Below are 20,054 nucleotides of genomic sequence, written 5' to 3' on the forward strand. Positions count from 1 at the left end.
TGCAGATCCATTTGCCTCCTGTGCAACTGATTACAAACTGATCCCTTCTGCAAATCCAGGCTCACCCTGATTCCTCCCACAATGGGCCTCAACAGAAGCAATTTGTCCTGTTTTCACATGTGCTATTTGGCTTCAGTGTGCAAAGCAGGGGGAAAAAAGCCTAAGACAGGGTGACAAGCTGATCCATGCAGAGTACAAGAGAAAGGCAGGTGCCATTGCTTTCTCTGAAAGGCAATTTGGGATAATCAATATACATAAATATAAATATATAATTTATAATTAGCTATAACTAAAAAGTTTCTTTAATACAGAGAGAGGCAAACAAACTGAAGGCCATAAACCCAGGCAGCCTGAGCATCTGTGCCCACTTGGGTTGCTGTGCTGGTCTCTTGTCCCTTATTCTCATGTAGCTGGTGAGCTCTCTTCCTGCCTTTTCATTCCCGCCCGCTGCATTTTCAGCTATCCTAGTAAGTGGAAGATGGTAAATGGCAAATTTGTGTTGCTTCAAATTAGCTTCAAATTCTGTGATTATGAAAAAAATGGAGCCTGCTATTTTTGAGAGGGAAATCCTCCTTCACATATAAGTGTCTGTAAACACAAAATTTAATTACCCTATATTATTACGCCTACTCATCAGCTATGGGCCACAGAGCCAGCCTTTCAAGTGATACAGAACCAAGTCAAGTACTTTGTCCTCACAGAGATCTGGTCAATAAATAAGGTGCAAGGTCATTCTTATTACCCATTTTTTCTACTAGCAATTAAGTAAGGGCTTTCAAGCTCAGCCCTCTTTCTCTTTTCTGTCCCTTACTGAGGTGTCTATAACAGAGACAGGCAGGGAGCATTCTGGCTTCACTGGTCACTGATCTGTATTATAAGAATCAGCAGGCAGGGCAGAGGTCAACCACACAAACCCAACAAGAAAACGCCTATTCTGTACACTCATCAGCTGCCTGGAGTCAGTCATCCTCCTCAAAGAGACACGATGGAAAAGGTCAAGTCTAAAAACCAGCAGTTTCAGTGGATGATGAAGTCATGATGTGAAGGGATCCTGCTATGCTGAAAATCTAGCACAATCTAAATAAAACTGGCATTGTTGCACATATTCTATGCAGAATGTGGATTACACTCTGTAACAAGTGCATCAGTCTGGATCTTTTAACTATCTTTATATGGACTTTATGATTTGTTACAGTGATTTGAGTTCAGAATATTGCATTTCACATCCTTCTGAAAGAAACTCAAAGCACTGATAAAAAGATCAGCTTGCAGAAATAATGTGTCTCCAGAATAGGTTCGATTCCAAGAAGCATAGCTTTATGTAAAACCAAAAGGATCCAGTCTTTTTCATTTCCTTATCCTTGATTTTCTTCAGATTTTTTTTTTCTCTTTTCTTGCCTTCTAAAAATATCAAGGTGAATCTCTTATCAGGGCAATGTATATTTGGCATCACACATTCAATACCTTTTGGATGTATCTGGCACCCTGGCTGATGTATGTGCTGGGATGTGCACATAGGAGTGGGTATGGATTTTGGTATTTCTGTGGTGGGAAGGTTTTGCTGTAGTGATAATAGGAATGTGTTTACAACATTTGCATTTGTTCTTCTAATCATTTTTATCCAGCCCAGAGCTCCACGGAAAGTTTCCATCCAACTATAATTCTCCTGGGCTGAAGATACAGCCTTCTAGAAAACTGTCTTTCAATGAATTATCATCTTCTACTAAAGATTATTTAATGACTTCTTCAAAAGTGTCAGTACAGACTGGCATACGAAGATGGGGGTACAACACTAAGAAGTGAGGATTATTTTCACGCTCTATCAAGTTTGTATGCCATGTTCAGATAGTTCACTCAAAGAAGTGACACATTTTCCCACTACAAGTACCCCTGTTGCCTGAGGTTCTTACTTAGGAGAAACTCAAACGTGAGGATGCTTGAAGTACTAAACCAGAGACTGAATAACTGCTGGTTCTAGGGGAGTGAATGCATCACTGTGGACTTTCTGCAACACTAGTTTGCAAGCTGTCTTTTTCTTTTGATTGTATATATCTAAAAATTTATATTAGTTTAGAAGTACTACAGAAATGTTTATGAAAAGTCACTGAACTTGTGTGAGGCCAGGATTTCAGACCATGTGACAAAGATGAAATTTACCTTTTTCACATGCCGCATAGGCTGATGATGGAATTACCAGGTGTCAGTTCATCATCACGGAATGGTTGGAATCACTGTCATTGTGATTTGGAAAAATCGTTGTTTGCCCAGCACTAGTTTCTGTAGGTGAAGTGGATGAGATCAGCTGCAAATCTGGCTGATGATCCTGTTCTTAGGACTCAAAACAGGATTTAGGCCCCAATGCTGTGAAAGAAAACGGCAGAGGGACAAAATACAAGCTGCAATTAGGACATACACACTTCACAGTATGCTTGCACTAGGAGTACTCTGCAATTTTAATTATGCCAGCTCAGGCTGCAATAGAAGACAGACCATTGAATATTGTGAACACAAGGAAGGTGAACATAACCACAGAACAAAAACCATACCAGAACCTGAAAAACCATGAGTAGTGCACAGAAAACAAAGAAGAAAAAATCCAAACAACCGTTCCTGACAATAAAAGAAATGAAAGGTTCAAAACAGAATTATTAGGTAAGCAGATTTAAAGGAACTTCCCCTCCACCTCTTTTTGTTTTAATTTTTAACCTTTCTTTGTATAACTGAATTATGGAACTCACTATCCTGGGGCATTTTTCAGGTCAGAAGTATAGAAAAATTAGGACTAAGAAAAATGTATGGAGGGTAGGGTCTACTGTGGACCATATTCAATTAAAACATTGCTGGATGCTATGTAAGTTACTCTAATGCAAAATCACTGTGTAAGCTTTTTGTTTATATCCTTCCCTATTCTTCTACAACTGTTTATAAGCAAAGAGATTACAGATAAGACTGGCTTGTGATAGCAAGGTCATTTTTTGACTTGTAATAGCACCTTACGTTTTTACATAATATAAAAATCAGAAAAACCAGAATAAGGTTCAAATCTTACCTCCAAGACAGATTAGTCAATTTTCACTAATCCGTCATTTCTAGGTGTCTTTTTGAGGGAAATATGAATCAAAGTTGAGAACTGTGAGTTACAGGACTGTTACAAATTTGTTGATTTTGTAATGGCAAAAGACTGAGTTAAATGGAGTATCACATTATTCAATTGCCAGTGCACACAGACTTTTATTTTGATAATGATTAACATAACAAACAAGAATTTCTTCTCAGTTGGATTAGATAGCAAAGCATTTGATAGCCCAAGACTGAAATGAATAGCCTTTATAACTGAATGTGTGTAATACTGGCATTTAAAAGAAACCAAATAAATACTGACTTTACCTCCAAGAAACTCACATTTAATATTCCAATACATGAAAACACTTCATAAAAGACTTTATATACTCAGCTTGATTAGTATTACCAAATCTTGATTTTCTTACGCTTTTCATTCCCATCAGTAACAAAAAGTCACTCAGATTTTCTTGTATAGATAGATAACCACGTGGATGTCAGGAAGGATAGCACTGAAGGAAAAAATAGGGTTCAAAGGGTATGAAAACCCTTAGTAGCATTTGGATATTGACAAATATTTATTTACTGATGGGAATGGAACATCCACAGGCCAAACCCTGAGGTGGTGTTATGCAGATAAGTGAAGAAGAGCCTGAGGAATAGTATTGTCTAAGTGGCCAAGCAAAAGCTTTTGCATCTCAGAGGGCTATTTTGGAAACCCAGACAAACCTCTGAGGTTTGCATTTGCATATTATTAAACCAAAATGCAATAACAAACAGAAAGAAATTCTCTGGCTAACGCACATCAATACATATAAATATCGTCAATAAAAAAAAGAACATCATTGACTCATCTCTACAGATAATAAGTACAAAATAAAAAAAAAAATCACAGTTCTAAAGCATATGTTAATGGCTGCCCTATAGAAGATGATTACTGTGTATAATAAAAGGAGATTTTTTTTTTTTTTTAACATACGTATGTTACTATAAACTACCTAGAGTTTGAAAATTCTTACTGCACATATCAGAAAATACATATATAGTTCCAGGACAGGTTTTCATATATTTTCTTATATCCTCTTTTCAGATCTCAATTCCTTAATGTGTTGGACCAAGAAACCTCTATAAAATGCAGAAACTAATACTGGTGATACAGATGAAGTATCCCATTATGTCATATATGTGTACATATATTACATATACAGTATAAAAACTTAAATTTGCATTCCAAATCTATAATTCAATGCTTAAAGCTACATCAACATCAGTTTGCACCATTGGGTTTTCTTCTGCTCCTGAACTACCACTTTCAGCTTCTCTTTTCATTCATCTGTCTTAATTCTCATGTTCTCAAGGGATGGAGTTCCAGTTAAGCTCTGCCCTGCATAAACTGTGACGGACAGAAATACAGAAATAACTCTGTTAAGTCTTAAATCAGGCTCCTGATATTTCTAAATGTGTGCAGAATCTTTCTAGGATGTAGGATTTAACTACTTAAACTCAGTTAACCAGAGCTGTCCCAAACAAGCCTGGTTCTGACTGGCAATAACCAAAACCACAGACCACAAAGCAAAGCATCACCATCAATTCAGTAAAACTCAGAAGTCTATTTGATCAAAAAAATCTCCCCCTCTTTATTGCACATGCACCCAAAAAGAGTCTCCTCTCTCTGCAAAGCCAGAAAAATGCAGTGCTGTAAGGACAGCCTGTTCCATGTACTATTTCCAAACAATTTCTCCTCTCATATGTGACTACAGCCTGAGAAATAACACGTTTTGAAAGGCCTGCATGGTAAAAGTAACATGATGTTATATGTTACGTTATATGTTGTTATGTGTTATGTTTCAACGCTATGTTGTATCCTAAAAAAGAACATATTTACTAATGCTTAAAATGTTGTTTTCTAGGAAAAGGAAAGAGGATGGAATGAAATAAAAAAATTCTCTTAAATAAAACAAAAAGTTTGAACATGCTCTGTGTCTCTTCTAAGGGGTAAATAGGTAGAATTGCATGAACAGAAGAAAAAGGCATTAAACTGTAATCACAGCATTCTGAAAGGGAACAGCTCACAGAAGTTTCTATCTTAAAAATTCTGGTTTTGTAGGAGAAGAAAATTTTGAGGTGCTGGTTTATAAGAAATTAAAAATACCACAAAACATTATTTTCAGAAATGCCGAGATCCTGTATAGGCAGACCATCTTCACAATCTGGCTAACAGTCCTGTTGCCACTTCTTGGGAGTGATAACTGAAAACAACACCATCTTTCAACTTTATAACTCTTTCCAGTTTCTAGCCCTGTGAGAAGCAAAGAATTGCAGAGGACTGACAAAGCTGTTTCTTCGTGTACTGGCCATAACTTCTGTGAGGGTATCTTCCTTGAGACACAGTAACACTTCTTACTCCCTGTGCTCTGTTAGTTCCAATTTCTCTTAGAGAACCACTGGCAGGAAAACGAAGCTCCTGTCACACGAAGGTCTGGAGCTCCTCCTCGGAGTACCAGACGTGCTCCTCAGAAGGGAGTGAGCAACTGGAATCTACTGCAGAGACTGCACTTGGCTTCTACACTAAAGGCACATGGTCCTGCTGAGCCAGCGCTCCTGGTCAACCCCAAACTATGCTCAAATCCTTCAGCACAGACAGCGCACACGGGAGATCAATGCATCTAAGACAAAAGACACAGAAGGGTCAAGGCCTCATGATGGACCCTGGCCAGTGTCACATCTGCTGTGTTCCTCAAACAGGCTGCCCCTGGGAACAGCTGAATAAGGACACTAGCTGTTCACTTTGAACTGCTGATTGAAACAGGGAACTGTGTCACAGCATGTCAGGGCCCAGTCCTCCTGTTGGACATCCTATGGTCAGATGAAGTCTGAATTCCAGCACAACCAACTGCAGTCCTTGTGACCTGTGCATATCGTTCATTTCCCCCATAAAGAGATGAGCTGTGGAAGCAAAAAGAGGTGTTTGTTCTGCAGGTCTAGAGTGAGAGCTTTGTTCTTCTTGGACTTCCTGAGCTTCATCTGGATCCACAGTACATAAAATGACCTAGTTGGGGTATTTTTGTCCAAATGCTAGATGCAGCTACTTTCTGGGTTTCTCTAGGATGTTCAGGAATTTCCCTCGAGTCATTTCTCTAGCTGAAATCACAAGGGAGGAAAAAGAAATCAGTATTTTTTAAAAAGCCAAGAAACTCAAACAAACGTATAATTTGTATAATTATATAACATATTCTAACCATATGATAAGAAATTAATTTAGATTTGTGCTTGTACCAAAACTAAGAATTATTTTATTTATCTATTAAAGTGGAAAATAAATAAAACCACATTTCAGCTTGAATTCCTGACATGCTACAAATGCAGGCAGGGTCTGGAATCTTCTAAACTCAGCAATAATTCTGACAGGCTGTCTCATTACATACAATCTATGCTTTCTATTCCTACTGCATTATGCTCTTGCAGCACCTCCTTTTTTCTGTACTATCCATCTCTGAATGGTGAAATCCAAATCTCCATCGCTCTATCTCGGCACAATTGTCCCTGTATGTTATAATCTGTCAGAGATTATGGAACTCTGTTTCAGGATTATTGGTCCCTGGATGATGTGGTCTTCAACAGAAATTAGGCAGCATTTTCTCTCTCTCAGCAGTGTCAGTCCCTGGATGCTGTAATATAATGGGGTTTATATTCCTTCAATGCAGTTCATCTATGGATAGGGTAATAAAGTAAAGTTTATAGAGCTTTGGTCATCTCTTTCTCTCTGTGTTGTCAGTCCTTCGATGTTTAATACAGCAAGGCAAGGCTTATATGTCTCTCTCTCACTCTCGGTACCATCAATCTCTGATAGCTCTACTACAGCAGGGTTTACACAGCCACTTTTCTGCATGAGACATTTCTGACTTGAGAACCCATAAGCTCACAAGCCGGCCTCGCAGTCCTCATACTATTCGTGTCTTGCAATAATAATACAATGCATCAAAGACAACACCATTAGCAATTGATGCCTGGAGAAAGACAATCTTCCTACTGATGCCCCTCCATTTCCTTTCAATAAAGGGGTAAGCTTTGTGCTGGACTGGCAGGCACCAAAACATGGAGGGTTTTATTCACAGGAATGCTGATATCATGCGTGTTTCCCACACCTAGCCTCAAAAACAGTCTAGAAGGAGATAGGAATTAATTTTCTGTTTTATCCATTCAATTCCTGACTTTTCTACTGAGACAAACATCAGAAATTAAAATTAGCATAAAAACTGGAGGTGGGTTTGTTGATATTGGGTTTTCTTTTGACATTATTGATTATCTATCAGAACAAAACTAAAATGTAATAAAAATGTTCAGCTTACAATACTCAGTGTGCACTCAGATAAAGACGTTTTGTTGTTTACGTAAAAGTTAGAATTTGTCTCTTAAAGCATCTTCTTTAAATTATTATATTCTAATTTGTTTACACAAAATTTTATCACGAGTTATTGTCATCAGCAAAATCCCTGTAAAACAATTAATTGTATGTAAAAGTATATAACCTATCTGATACATACTGATACTTGTAGGCTGCAAAGTCCACTGTCCTGAGTGGAACATGCTTCAGACTGGTTGCAGGTTCAAGCAGATCACTGCACACTATTTACTTGCCTCATGCTTCCAGCGGTGAGTTTTATATCACCTGGGATCTTGCTTCTGATTTGCAGTCTGAACTACTACAAAAGTACTCATTCGTACCTCTACCTCCCCAACCCCAAGACAACCTCTATGCTTTAGGTGCTGCTGAAGTGATACAGGGATAGAAGGTGCTGCAGAAGAACAGAGTAGATTGACATTTTGTCAGGAACTAAGTTGTTGTGCACACAGAACATGACTAAATAAAACTGAAAAAAATTTTAAATTTCAGCTTGGAAGAGATTCTTCGACACCTCCCTGCCTTGCTCCAACAATAGTGCAGGTTTTAAAACACTCTTAACAAGAAAAGCACATAAGCTGAACTGTAGTTGATAAAGTGGAAAGTTTTCCAGAGTGCAAGTCCCATACAGGAGATATACGAACGCATGACAATTCTGTTCCCCCAAAGAGGGCTGCACCCTATAAATCAGGCAGAGAGCACAGACTTCTTCTGCGCGCTGAGCGAAATTACTGTGGGTTGGAGGTTGCTCCGAGAGCACGTGCCTGCCTGTTCACTTGTCATCGGAGATGTTAACATTTCTGATTAATTCACAGACCTCTCATTTTATTCTTCATTCCTTTATCCTTGCTATCCTGTTCTGCTGCAGCTTAAAGATTCTTACCGACCTGCTACAATAATCACCACCCGCTTCCCCCCCCAACCTGGTGAAATTGTTTAGTGATGCCAACCGCGCTTTTAATTTGCAAGACATCAGACACAGAGGTAATTTATACCAACATCTGTTCATTTCTGACTTCTGAAACAAACTCGCACATGCTGCTACAAAATCCCATTAGGAGCAGGAGACAGCCTTCTGCTATTCTGTATTCCTTGTCTCCTCACAGACTCAGGCTTGCAGCAGGGCTTTATTTTTAAAGATATGATGCCAAACTGAGAAATCTTTGTATATGTATGAAAATGGCCAGGAAGTAACATCCCCATTTGACAGAAAAACCACAGCCAAACTAAGGGCAAGTTTCCACAAGCATTAACAGTCTTGTCTTCCCTGCTTCAGCTGCTTCTCCTATCTGCCCAAGAAGCACAGTTCAATGTACTCCTGGTAAACGTAGGAGAAATTTTTATTACTGTGTTCAAACATCTTGGCTATTCCTTCATCTTTGTTTCATTTTCATCTGCGTACGATCCGATGGATTTTGCACAGTAAAAGGCTCTAATATTAAACTGACTTTTCTGCTCAGTATTGCTTCTGAGAAATGAATTCTTAATAATAGGAATATAATTTCCACTGGGGTTTTAGGAAGCTTGCTGGAGTGACGGAAGAGCTTGTGAATGAAGAAACCATCACCCACATTCCAAATATGATTGTAGGCTAAGAGAGATGGTAAAACCAGCTTTAAGCAACTACCCAAGGGACCAGCAGAAGCCATTTCAATAGTAGAGGTGGGTTTTTTAATTAAAAGGTTGGACAAAACTATATGGAAAACCTCAGGGATTTTTTCTTTACAATGGTAGTTTAAACCACAGACTTCAAGGGAAGAGAGGGCTTGAGCGCAGGCTTCATTGTACCAGCAGACACACACCACAGAGGCTGCGCAGCACAAAACTGAAACATGAATCTGCATGACAAGTCACGATTTACAACCTTGCCTACGCTGTGCATCTACTACAATAGAAAAAACAACAATGGATACCATTGCAGTAGCTTGGATACAAATTAACCTCACCTGCTAGGGAGAAGGAAAACACTGAACTCCACAGAAAAAACCCACTTAGAGTCGATATCAGCACTGGTTGCTCTGGAAGTAGTGCCTGAATAAACTCCTTCAGATAAATGTATTGAAAAATGGTATCAGGCTATTATAATTAACAGAGCATGCTGTACTGTAGGAATTAAGTTTGCTGCCTGGCAAGATCTGCCAAGCAGATCTCAAGAACAGGTACTGGATAGGAAAGGCTGGGGCTGAAAGGAGGAGGAGACATTTCTACTTGATAGGGGAGCAGAATAAGGTTTAATATAATCTCCTCTTTAGAACTTCAATCCCTCAATCCCACATTTAGTCTTGTTGCCTCAGGCTCCGTTTTTACTACACTTGTCCCCAAGCTGCCTCTCCGCAGTAAATTTTGTAGTTGCTGGTTGAAAAGATTCAGTAGTACAGATTGATTTCCTACAAGTGAGGAGATGAGGGATTACCAAAAGCAGTCTGGGTTAACAAGATTGGGTGCAGAATCTCCTGCTAGAGCAGCCCACTCTGCCAGTGCTTTGCATCCTTTCACTATGACATATGGGTTTCATTACACAAAGATTTTCCTGATTTTAACTTGGAGGCGATTACATTGGAAACTCAGAGCTATCTTTACATCTGTAGCAATTTAAAGGTTAAGTAACTTTTAATCAAATGACAAAGACTCATAATGTTTTTTCCTCGATTGAAAATGAAAACTGCTGTTCCGGATATTCCTTCCACTGACAATTTAATTAGAAAAAAAAAAAAAAACTGCACTGGAGATTGGGGTCCAGCCTGATTGCTCCCCATAAAAAGCCTTCTCACACATATGACAGCACAGGACATATTGTGTCATAAGGTCTGGATAGCCAGGAAATAATGGAAGGATTTACTGCTTTAAAATCAGCAAGGAAAACAGTGATTTATACTTACATAAGCAACTTTCATCTAGGAGAATCCCTAAGCAACACACATACATGCACACTTTTTAAACGTAATATACACTTAAATATATCCACAGCACACTTGGGGGTAAAGTCTATGTAAAAGATATACGTGACAAACTGTATTTATCAGACATTCACATGAACATTATACCTTCACTGCTTACTACTTCTGGGCTTGTCTAAAAATCTCAAAACAAAGCTTGCGACTGTCTTCAAATTATAGATACTTTAATACAAAGTCACTTACTAAAGAAGCACTTCTTTAGTAAGATGTACTCCCGGATGTACAACTTATGGGACAAATTTGACTGTGATCCTTTTCTGACCTGAAAATATAGCCTAGCTGAAATCTAAAGATCTTGCTACTAATAAAACCCAGCAAGACAATTTATGTTTTTAGCTCTGAAATGTCTTGCAGTGTCACATTTTGAATGCTACGTTCTTGCCTACAAAAAGTCTACTTTAGGCACCGTTATACTTTGTTACCTTATCAGTTATTCCTCCCATTCTATTTATGCATTTATAGTAACTAAAGAACTTGTTTTTCAGCATGGAAGGATTCCTTTAAAGTACTAATAAAGCACTCTCAAAATACTGCTGTGTCCTTGGACTACATGGAAAACAAAACTAGAAAGGTTTATTTCTAAAGCTCTGTCAATGCAAATTACCATTTTATGGCAAAGAATATGAATTGCAGAAAGACAGCAGAACAGTTTTCTGGTTTTTAACCTATCACAGGAGTCTGTTGCATCAGAAATGATTTCTTATGTGCTGAGATATAATGTTAGGATAAGAAGACACAATGATTCTTTTTCTTAGTTGGCAGGGCATAAAAAAAGGCCTAGAGGAACCTGCCTGTGAGCAACTGTGGGAGACTGAACGTCTGAAACCCAATCGCAAAGTCGTATCTTATAGCCGGGCTCAACTAATATTGCATGTGGGAAGAAAATAACAAAATAACTCAGGGAATGAGGGTTGAAGGCAAAAAGGTAATTTAAAATCAGCAAAAATATTTACAATTCACATTATTACTGAACAGCCCTCAAAGAAAAAAGAGGCATATGACAGACAAGACCAAGAGAATATTATTACCCAGACAACATAATCTGAACTACTGTCAGAGAGATAGAAGCTGGTCCCTGCAGATCTATCTCAAACCAGACCCCCAAAATCCTATCACCGCCTGGCACCAGCTCACACCTCTTTCTTCACAGAAAGAGCTTCAATTACTCTGCTATCCATTGTCTACTTCCTAATATAAGTGTCAAATGAGCTGCTCGTTGAAGACTGCTGGCCTTTGACAAATACTTACCAGTGAATGCTACCCCAAGCCCAATTACCAATTTCAGAGAGAGTTGAACTGCCATCTCAGGAGAGTAGTGGCTAGTGAAAGCAAAGTCAGTCACCTTCACTGGAGGCACAACTGGCACAAGGAGACACTCCAAGCTGTGCTTCAGGAACTGTTACACTGACACTGAAGACCTCTGCAATCACCTAACACTCCTGAAACACATTCCTCGGGTAAGACAACAGAATCAGTGTAAACCTCCAGGTGGAATAAGGTTGCATTACCATGGCATCTCTCAGTGATCAGTACTGAAGCACTTGCAAAGTTTATCAAGCCTTACAATATTCTCGAAACACAGAGTGATTTAATTCCCACCTTTCAGATGGGGTCACAGCCTCAGTACAGATTCTTGTGTTTTTGCCCCAGCCAGCAACCAAGTCCCATGCAGCCATTTGCTCACTCCCTCACTAGCACAATCAGGGAGAGGATCAGAAGGGTAAAAGCTGGGAAATTTTTGAGTCAAGATAAAGACAGTTTAACAGAGAAAGCAAAGCAAAACAAGGAATAGATTCACTGCTTCCCATGGCAGGCAGGTGTTCAGCCATCTCCAGGAGCTCAGGGCCCCATCACATATAATGGTGACTTGGGAAGACAAACACCACCACTCTGAGCATCCCTCCCCGTGTCATTTTCCCCCACTTTATATACTGAGCACAATGTTCTGTGGTCTGGAACATCCCTTTGGTCAGTTGGGGTCACCTGTTCCTGCTGTGTCTCCTCCCAACCTTCCGGGTACCTCAAGCCTCTGCCAGCGTGGCAGTACACAAAGCAGAAAAGGCCTTGGCTCTGCTCACCAATAACAAAACCATCTCTCTATTATCAACCTGTGTTCAGCACAAATCCAGAACACGGGCCCATACCAGCCGCTGTGAAGAAAATTAACTCTACCCCAGCCAAAACCAGCACAAAATGTATGTGAAGGGATTCAGCAACTGTGCTAGAATTCAGGCTCTGAAGGATGAGCTGTCCAAGTCTTGCTGCAGTATTTTCAAATAATAACACCCCCTTGGTACAAAACATCAGCGTCCTTCCCTTGGTGAATGAGACAGCAGAATGTGCCCTTATATCACCTGTACTTCACAGTCTGGCATGGCTTGTTTTGAAATGCTGAAGAAGGTGAAAGCTTGCACAAAGCGAGGCTGTGAATAGGAGCAGGTGAGCACATGGACTCCTCCTCCCAGTATGCTATGAGAACAGTCCTCTCTGACAGAGAAGTCGTAAATAGCTGAGACTGATAAAGTTTTAAACTATTGAAACAGTTTAGTGAGTGTTAGCTAGAGCCTTAAGAATTGTAATCAAATACCAAATGCTTTCCTGAATTATGAAATCCTCACGTGACCTCTTTCAACCTCGTTTTTCTCCACACATAGTACTCATGTTTTACCTTATACCTGATAAGAGATCTCAGAGATCATTCAGGATAATCCAGTGATAACAGACCTGCTGCAGATTAATAAATCCTCAAAAATGTTATTGTTGCTATCAATAAATACTAAAATTATATTTGCTCTACGAAAAATTAGATTCCTTCCCTGCAGAATAATTTATCTCGATCTCCTAACCAGATTTCCCTACCTTGCAAGGAGGTTACCATTCTGTTTGCATTCAGCTGCAAACTGTGATGTTCACAGAGCTTCGAATGCTGAAACTACGAACGGTATTCATTCACATACAGATGAGCAAAATCAGTCAATGAAAACGCTCAAAGCAAGGGGCAAAGACAACCCTGCCAATGACCAGGGAGCTACCAAGCTTATGTTCCAGGCCACAGATACTAGGATGTGTAGGTATTTTGTCCTGAGTGACCCTGATATTACAGTAAACTCTTACAGTACCTCCCAATTCTAGGAGCTGCCTGCAGCCAATATATTGTAGGGCCAAAGATCTGATCTCTCTGACCCTCAAAGCAGGGAAAGAGTTACATCTTCTCTCTGCAAAGCCAATAAAAACCTCTTGATTATAATTTAGATAAGAGCCACTGGATTGAATAATAATGTCTGAAACTCCCCTGGCTGTTTCACCTTGAGACGTCCATCACTGGGTTAAACATGATGCTAATTGCATTTGGATTGATTAATTTCTCTCACTCCTGTCTATTCGAATAATGCTTAACAAAATAATCACAGCACCCAGAGCCAAATCTTCTCCGTCAAAGGAATGAAGCCATCAGAACCAGCAGAGATGAAAGAAATGAAGATGACCCGTAATTACTGCTACGGTGATATCATTACCATATTACAGAAAATGAGTGTACGTGGGGGGAGCGGGGGCTGCGATTATTATTTATTTTTTAATGGAACCTCACATCCTAAGAATACAGATCCAACACAGTTAGTGGAGCATACAGAAATACAGAACTAAAAAAGTATCGTGCATTAAATTGCAACAGTGAACACTAGGACTCCTGATACATCAAGCATCCTGTACTGTGAGCCGCTGCTTATTCACTTCACTCTTTTTTCATTGCGATAATATTTTGTGTATGACTAGCATAGAGATTTAAGATGCTTCTCTTCTCAGAAAGATCCTCAAGGGCCTGCAGCAGAACTCACCCATAACCTTGATGCTAAAGTCATTCTTTTTTAATATTATTACAAGTCATCTTATTTTCAATGCTGGCATTCAGATTTTTAAACCACAAGACCTAATTTGATGCTCAAAGAAAAGCTATTATGCAAGAAATTTTTATTCTTCAATGCTGATCCTCTCTGAAGGCAGTTATAAAGTATATCCCCAGCCACAGTAGATCACTTTCAACCGTTCAATATGCTGGTTCTGTAAAGATATCAAATGTATCAAGTCTGGAACTATTTAAAGCAGGATTTGACAAAAAAGAAAACCAAAGAATCCCAAACAACCAAACCCACGGCACTAACATGCAAATGGAAGGCCTTCTGCTCCCTTTATTCTCCAAAATACACTCCCAAAGCCCCTATCATTTGAGAAACAAGTAGCTTGGCAATTGTGTAAGATCTACAGACACCTGTGCACTGCAATTCTAATTGTGGTTTATACACTTCACTTCTCTCAGTGCTCCTTATGCTTGCCCCCCAGTCTCAGACAAAAAAAAAAAAAAAAAGACACCCCCCCCCCACAAAACCCCAACAACAACAAAAAACCCAAAACAAACAAACAAACAAAACCCCAACAACAACCCCCCCCAACAACTACACACAACTAGCAGCTTAAAATATTTATTCTGGAATAAAGCCAAGGTCAAATACACAAGAAAATTTTGCACGCCAAAAATGTCAAGACCTAAGACCAGGCACTCATGAAGCTAATTAAATACAGAAAAATTTTCAAGTATTATTTTGTAAGGCTCTAATATTAAAAGCAGTAAGAAAAGCAATTTTGCATCAAAGTTAAGTATATTTTCAAATATACCTGTAAAGTACTTTACTAGCATAAATTATCACTGGAAGTGCTACACCTTGGGAGAGCTCTGACCATCAGATCCCACAGATATCACAAATAAACAGCAGAATAGGGCCATTTTTTCCCCAAGAAACACTCTAAAGGGCCTTCTTCTATTTGCTTATACCAAAAGGAAAATAATCTCTTCCTGGCTTCCAACACCTGCAGTGGATCAAGAGTTCTTGATAATTCAGATTTTCTCACCACAGGATCTCACAGAAGAATCTCCTTTCTCAAACAACATGCAGAGACAAGATCAAAACTGTTTGCTCAAGAACTCTCGGGCATAAAACACACAAAGAAGCTCAGCAAAGAGGTCTGTGCTGAACACACACACAGAGCCCGGTATGAAAGGTTTCTGCAGGTGAATGGACCCTTCTCAGAAGGGACAGAGGCAGAAGTGCTGCCCACACTTCCGCAACACAGTGCACCACAATGCAGTGCCCCTGCCCGTGCTGGAGAAACGCGTATTTACTGCTGGGAGCAAAGCAGGTGAACCCTGAGAGTAACAATTTTTTCAAGTTTTATCAGTGGCCAGGGCATGGAGGCCATGGCCAAATCTGAGCCCAGGAGCCAATAGAAACAAAGAGATTAAGAGTTATTAGGAGCAGAGAGAATTACATATTTACAGTACAGTTACTGAAAAATAATCGTGTAATGATTATGTAAGTCCCTATATTCCTTTTGGCTAATAACGCTGGGATACAAGCTGTATGGTTATGCAAGCCAGGGCACACAAATCCAATCAGAAGACATCAAGGCTTGTTTACAGGGAGGCTTGCAGCACTGGATCAAGAATGGTACAGCTTCCTTGACCTCCAAAAGGTAGAAAGTAGCCCTTATCAATAGGTTACCTAATGGCCTGAACTGTGAAGAAGAACTGAATTGTTAAATTTAATTTCCATCAACAAACTGAATGGAGAGAAATATCTAGATTAAAGAAGTTTGTAATATGGTATTCTGTATTTATTTGTCCAGAAGTATGTCTTTACTTTAAAGAGCAGACTAAATCTTTAAAATGTTTCCTAATCCCAAGACTCCTTATTGAAACATTTTTCAGTTTAGATGACTGCAGCCCTTGACACAACCATGCATTATCAGTATTGAAAGTCCCTATGAAAAGAAGATTCAGGGGCTTTGAAAAATACTATTTGACTTACACATTAATTAAACCAAGATTCCTTTTGCAATTAGTTGATACAATGCATTACATTACAGAGACTTCCAAACTTTCCAAAAATCCAAGGAAAAGTCTGTATGGCCAAATATATGCAAAAGACTGAAATCTTAGTGTTCCAAGGTCAAAGTCTCAGGCTTTGTTAAGACAGAATTATAGAAGAAGGGCAATATGCAGTTTCTTCTTCTGCAGAAGAAAACCTTCACAACTGCCTCCATCATTTTATTCTTTCCTTCATGTGAATCAAAGGTATTTCATGTAACAATTACCCTTATCCCTATCTTCATCCTTCCAGTATATTCACTGCTTGCTTTAGTCCAGCATTTCAAGTTGTAGTTATACTATTTAAGTTATTTTAACTTGATAAATTTCATGTGTTTTGCCCACTACAATACTCTTCTGGCAGCAATACCCTGAGCTAAGGAGTATCTGAGAGACCAGAAGAGGATTCATGAAATTCAAAACCATCTTTACCAACTCCAAGCTGGTCACAATACATCTGAAGAAATGCACTGATTTAGAAATGTTAGTTTTTAGAGCATCCAAATGCTAGTAGAGTCAAGTTAAAATGAATAGAAAAAAGCTGTTATTACTCAGAGAAGCTATGACTAGTGTTAACCTGACCTATGTGATAACAAAATTGTAATACCACTCAAGGTTATTTGGAATGGGTATTAAAATATAAACAATGTAGATTCTGCTAATTATTACAATTTAGCTGCTAACAAGCTTAAAGACAACCAGGCAAGGCTCAAATGTAAAAGCAGATGTAAAAGACAGACCCAAAAATACACCCTCCAAGACCCACAAGGAAATGTGAGAACATTTTTCATAAACACCCTCATGCTACTATTATCAATGAGTTTTGAAGAAAATATTAAGAATACCAGAAATATGGACGGTATGGAGTCTGAAGATATCTCCTGAGAGAGAGAAGAAACTCCAGTTTTTTGAAACTCAGAAATAAAGCCAAAATAAACAAAAAATCATTATCTTTCGCTCCAGAAGGTATACTGAGAGTAGCCCAATAAGCTTCCAAAAATCCCTTCATGTTTATTTACAGCCTATACATGCCACTGGTCTGAGGCCACATCTACCATTACATACTTCTCTTATGAAAGCTGAATGCAGCCACACTGCTATCTTTTAATGAGCACAGAATTGTTTGTCATCCATTACTAGAAGAAAGAACAGAGGCACTGCAGCAAAGCAGAGAGCAAACCTTCTAAAAGAAAGCTCAGAAAAGAAAGTAGAAGGCAATGCCTCTACTTCACCATGAAGATGGCCATGAAGAGTCTCCATAGATTTGGTGACTGGGAACACTGCTCTGAGGGTTGAGGAGCACTAAAGAAACTTTGGAAGTTAGGGGAACTATGAAGACTCCATGATGGAGTGACAATGGAACTATCAGATGTATTTAGAGTTAGAAAGGTACAGAAGAGTAAAAGAGGTATTATAAAATGAAGATACAAGGAAAAAGTGCTTAGTGAAGCAAATTTAATCTACCAGAAGAGAACAGATGAAATAAGGTATACAGTACAACATCATATGAGGAAAATTGTATAGAATCAGAGATTCATTTTGATTTAATAGAACCTTGGCAGGTCTCCAGTTAATGCTCCATTCAGAGCAGAGAGACTGCTCAAGGCTTTATCCAGTCAAGCCATAAAAACATCCATAGCTGGAGAATGCACAATCTCTCTTGACAATCCTTCCAATACTTGACTGTTCCATGCTGGAAAAGTTTTCTCTTGATTCGAGTCAGAAACATTCTCGCATCAATTTATAATTATTGTCTCTTGCCCTCCCACAGCCTGACACCATCTCCTCAGATAACCTCCCTGCTCCTTCTAGCAGGCAGCTCTCAGGTCCCTGTGAGGTCACCTCTTCTCCATGCTGAATGAGCCCCATTCCCTTGGCCTCTGCTCACAGGGCAAGTGTTCCAGCCCCTGATCGCCTTGGTGGCCCTCCACTGAACTCACTCCAGTTTACCAGGGTTTTCTTCATGCTGGGGCATGGAGGGCACCTCTGGATGTGGCACTGCAGATGCAGATGCATCACTTCCCTGGATCTTCAGGCCATGTTTCAATCAACAGATGTATAAGAAATCCCACATTCCTTTCCCATATACTACTTACTTACTGTATTCCTTCTCAACACTGTTTCCTTGCCTTTAACCTTCTATGTACTCACTGCTTTGCTTAATGTTCCAGGAAACCCAAGCACCATAGGCAAGAATGAGGGCATTTCATGCCTTGAGACAGGGAGGGAACTTTGTTTCTTTCAGTTCTGTACACATACATTAATAAACATAAATTGTAAGCTGCCCTTTTTTTTTTTTTTTTTTTTTTTTTTTTTTTGTAAATTAATGTGCTCTTTATTTTCAAGTAAGCCAGGTACCAAACATGGAAATCTTGGGGCAACCCGGAGAACTATCTGTTGAAAACCAAATGAGATCTTGGCCTGCTACCCAGAAACATCCATCACCCAGCCTTTTTCTGCTGGGATTTGTGTTGAATGACGTCCTCTGCAGGTTAACAATTAGTTTTTAGCATAAGAGTCCTGTGTCATCGTCATCATCTCCCCAGGAGACCAAAACAGGCTGAGTGATTTTTAGATTACATGGTCTGATAAGACACAGGCTCCTGACTCTGTGTGCTTGCGCCATGCAGGCCACCTGCTCTATGGAGCTGCCACCAGGGACACCTTCAGAAAGGTTTAATAATGATGTTCTCTCTAGAGATGTAACTCAGAGCATGCCCAGAATTTACATTCTATACCACTGACTAAAATCTTGTATATAAAATCCTATATATAAATAGGATCTATGACTAGCTGCAAAAAGAGATTGTAGAAATGTTATTTTCTATTAAACAGGAATCTGTGTGCTCTGTAGTCATAAAAACTGTAAATGAGCATAGGAATTGATAGAGCAGAGCAGATCAGTAATCTACCCAGTCAGACATCCTGTCTACTGCACCCAAGATCAGAAGCATCACAAGAAAAGATAAATTAGGGAGCCACATTATGAAGACATGTGGAATAATTATTACTGAAAGATTCCTCTTCTTCTTAAGTGCTTGTTTTATATCCTGAAGGAGCTGATAATTCCTACTTATTTTAGATTTTTTTCTGCTCTAACTAAAAATGTTCTCATCGTCCATTTAATTGCCTCATTCCTTTTCAATTGCTGCTAAGTACTTGGTCTAAAAAAAAAAAAAATAATCCCAGAAAGTCCCACATCAAACCATTCATTATGAAAAAAGCATTATTTTTGCTAATTTTAATCTGACTAGCTTCCATTATTTGTTTTCTTATTTTCTCCCCTCTCATTCTTTTCAGGGTTGGGAGTCAACAGGAATTTTCAATTTATCTTCTCAATTGAAGAGATGTAAAATAACAACTGTACTACCTTTCCAAATCAAAGAAATGCTCGTTTCCCTGCCACATGAAGAAAACTCTTGATTTATAAGCAGCTCTCTAGGAGTGAATAGTGTATACCACACTATCACAAAATTATTACCACCAAAATACTGCCTGAAGTGACAGAGGATCCAAAGTTACAAAATAGAGACTGAGACTTATTTCCACCCTGGAAAAAGATTAGACCTTATGCAGAAATATAGGATGTAAAGCATAAACAATTATTAAATTCAAACAGATGAGGTGGGAGGTAGCATAATAATTTGCTGTGACTTGGAGATTCACTAGAGCCTGAAGACATACAGCAGAAGAACAACCAGCTCAGCTTCACCAT

General features: G+C 39.1%; 1 protein-coding gene across 1 annotated transcript in view; it reads right to left on the bottom strand.

The window, feature by feature from the left end:
• Positions 1–2,429: 2,429 nt before the first annotated feature.
• LIN52 (lin-52 DREAM MuvB core complex component) overlaps positions 2,430–20,054 on the bottom strand; it is a 42,282-nt gene continuing 24,657 nt past the window's right edge. The window contains exon 6 of the mRNA XM_040066907.2: positions 2,430–6,201. Coding sequence (XP_039922841.1) covers positions 6,146–6,201 — 56 coding nt within the window. The 3' untranslated portion in view covers positions 2,430–6,145. The remainder of the gene's footprint in view (positions 6,202–20,054) is intronic.

Source organism: Hirundo rustica, chromosome 6 (assembly GCF_015227805.2).
Source record: "Hirundo rustica isolate bHirRus1 chromosome 6, bHirRus1.pri.v3, whole genome shotgun sequence".
In the NCBI taxonomy this organism is placed as follows: Eukaryota; Metazoa; Chordata; class Aves; order Passeriformes; family Hirundinidae; genus Hirundo; species Hirundo rustica.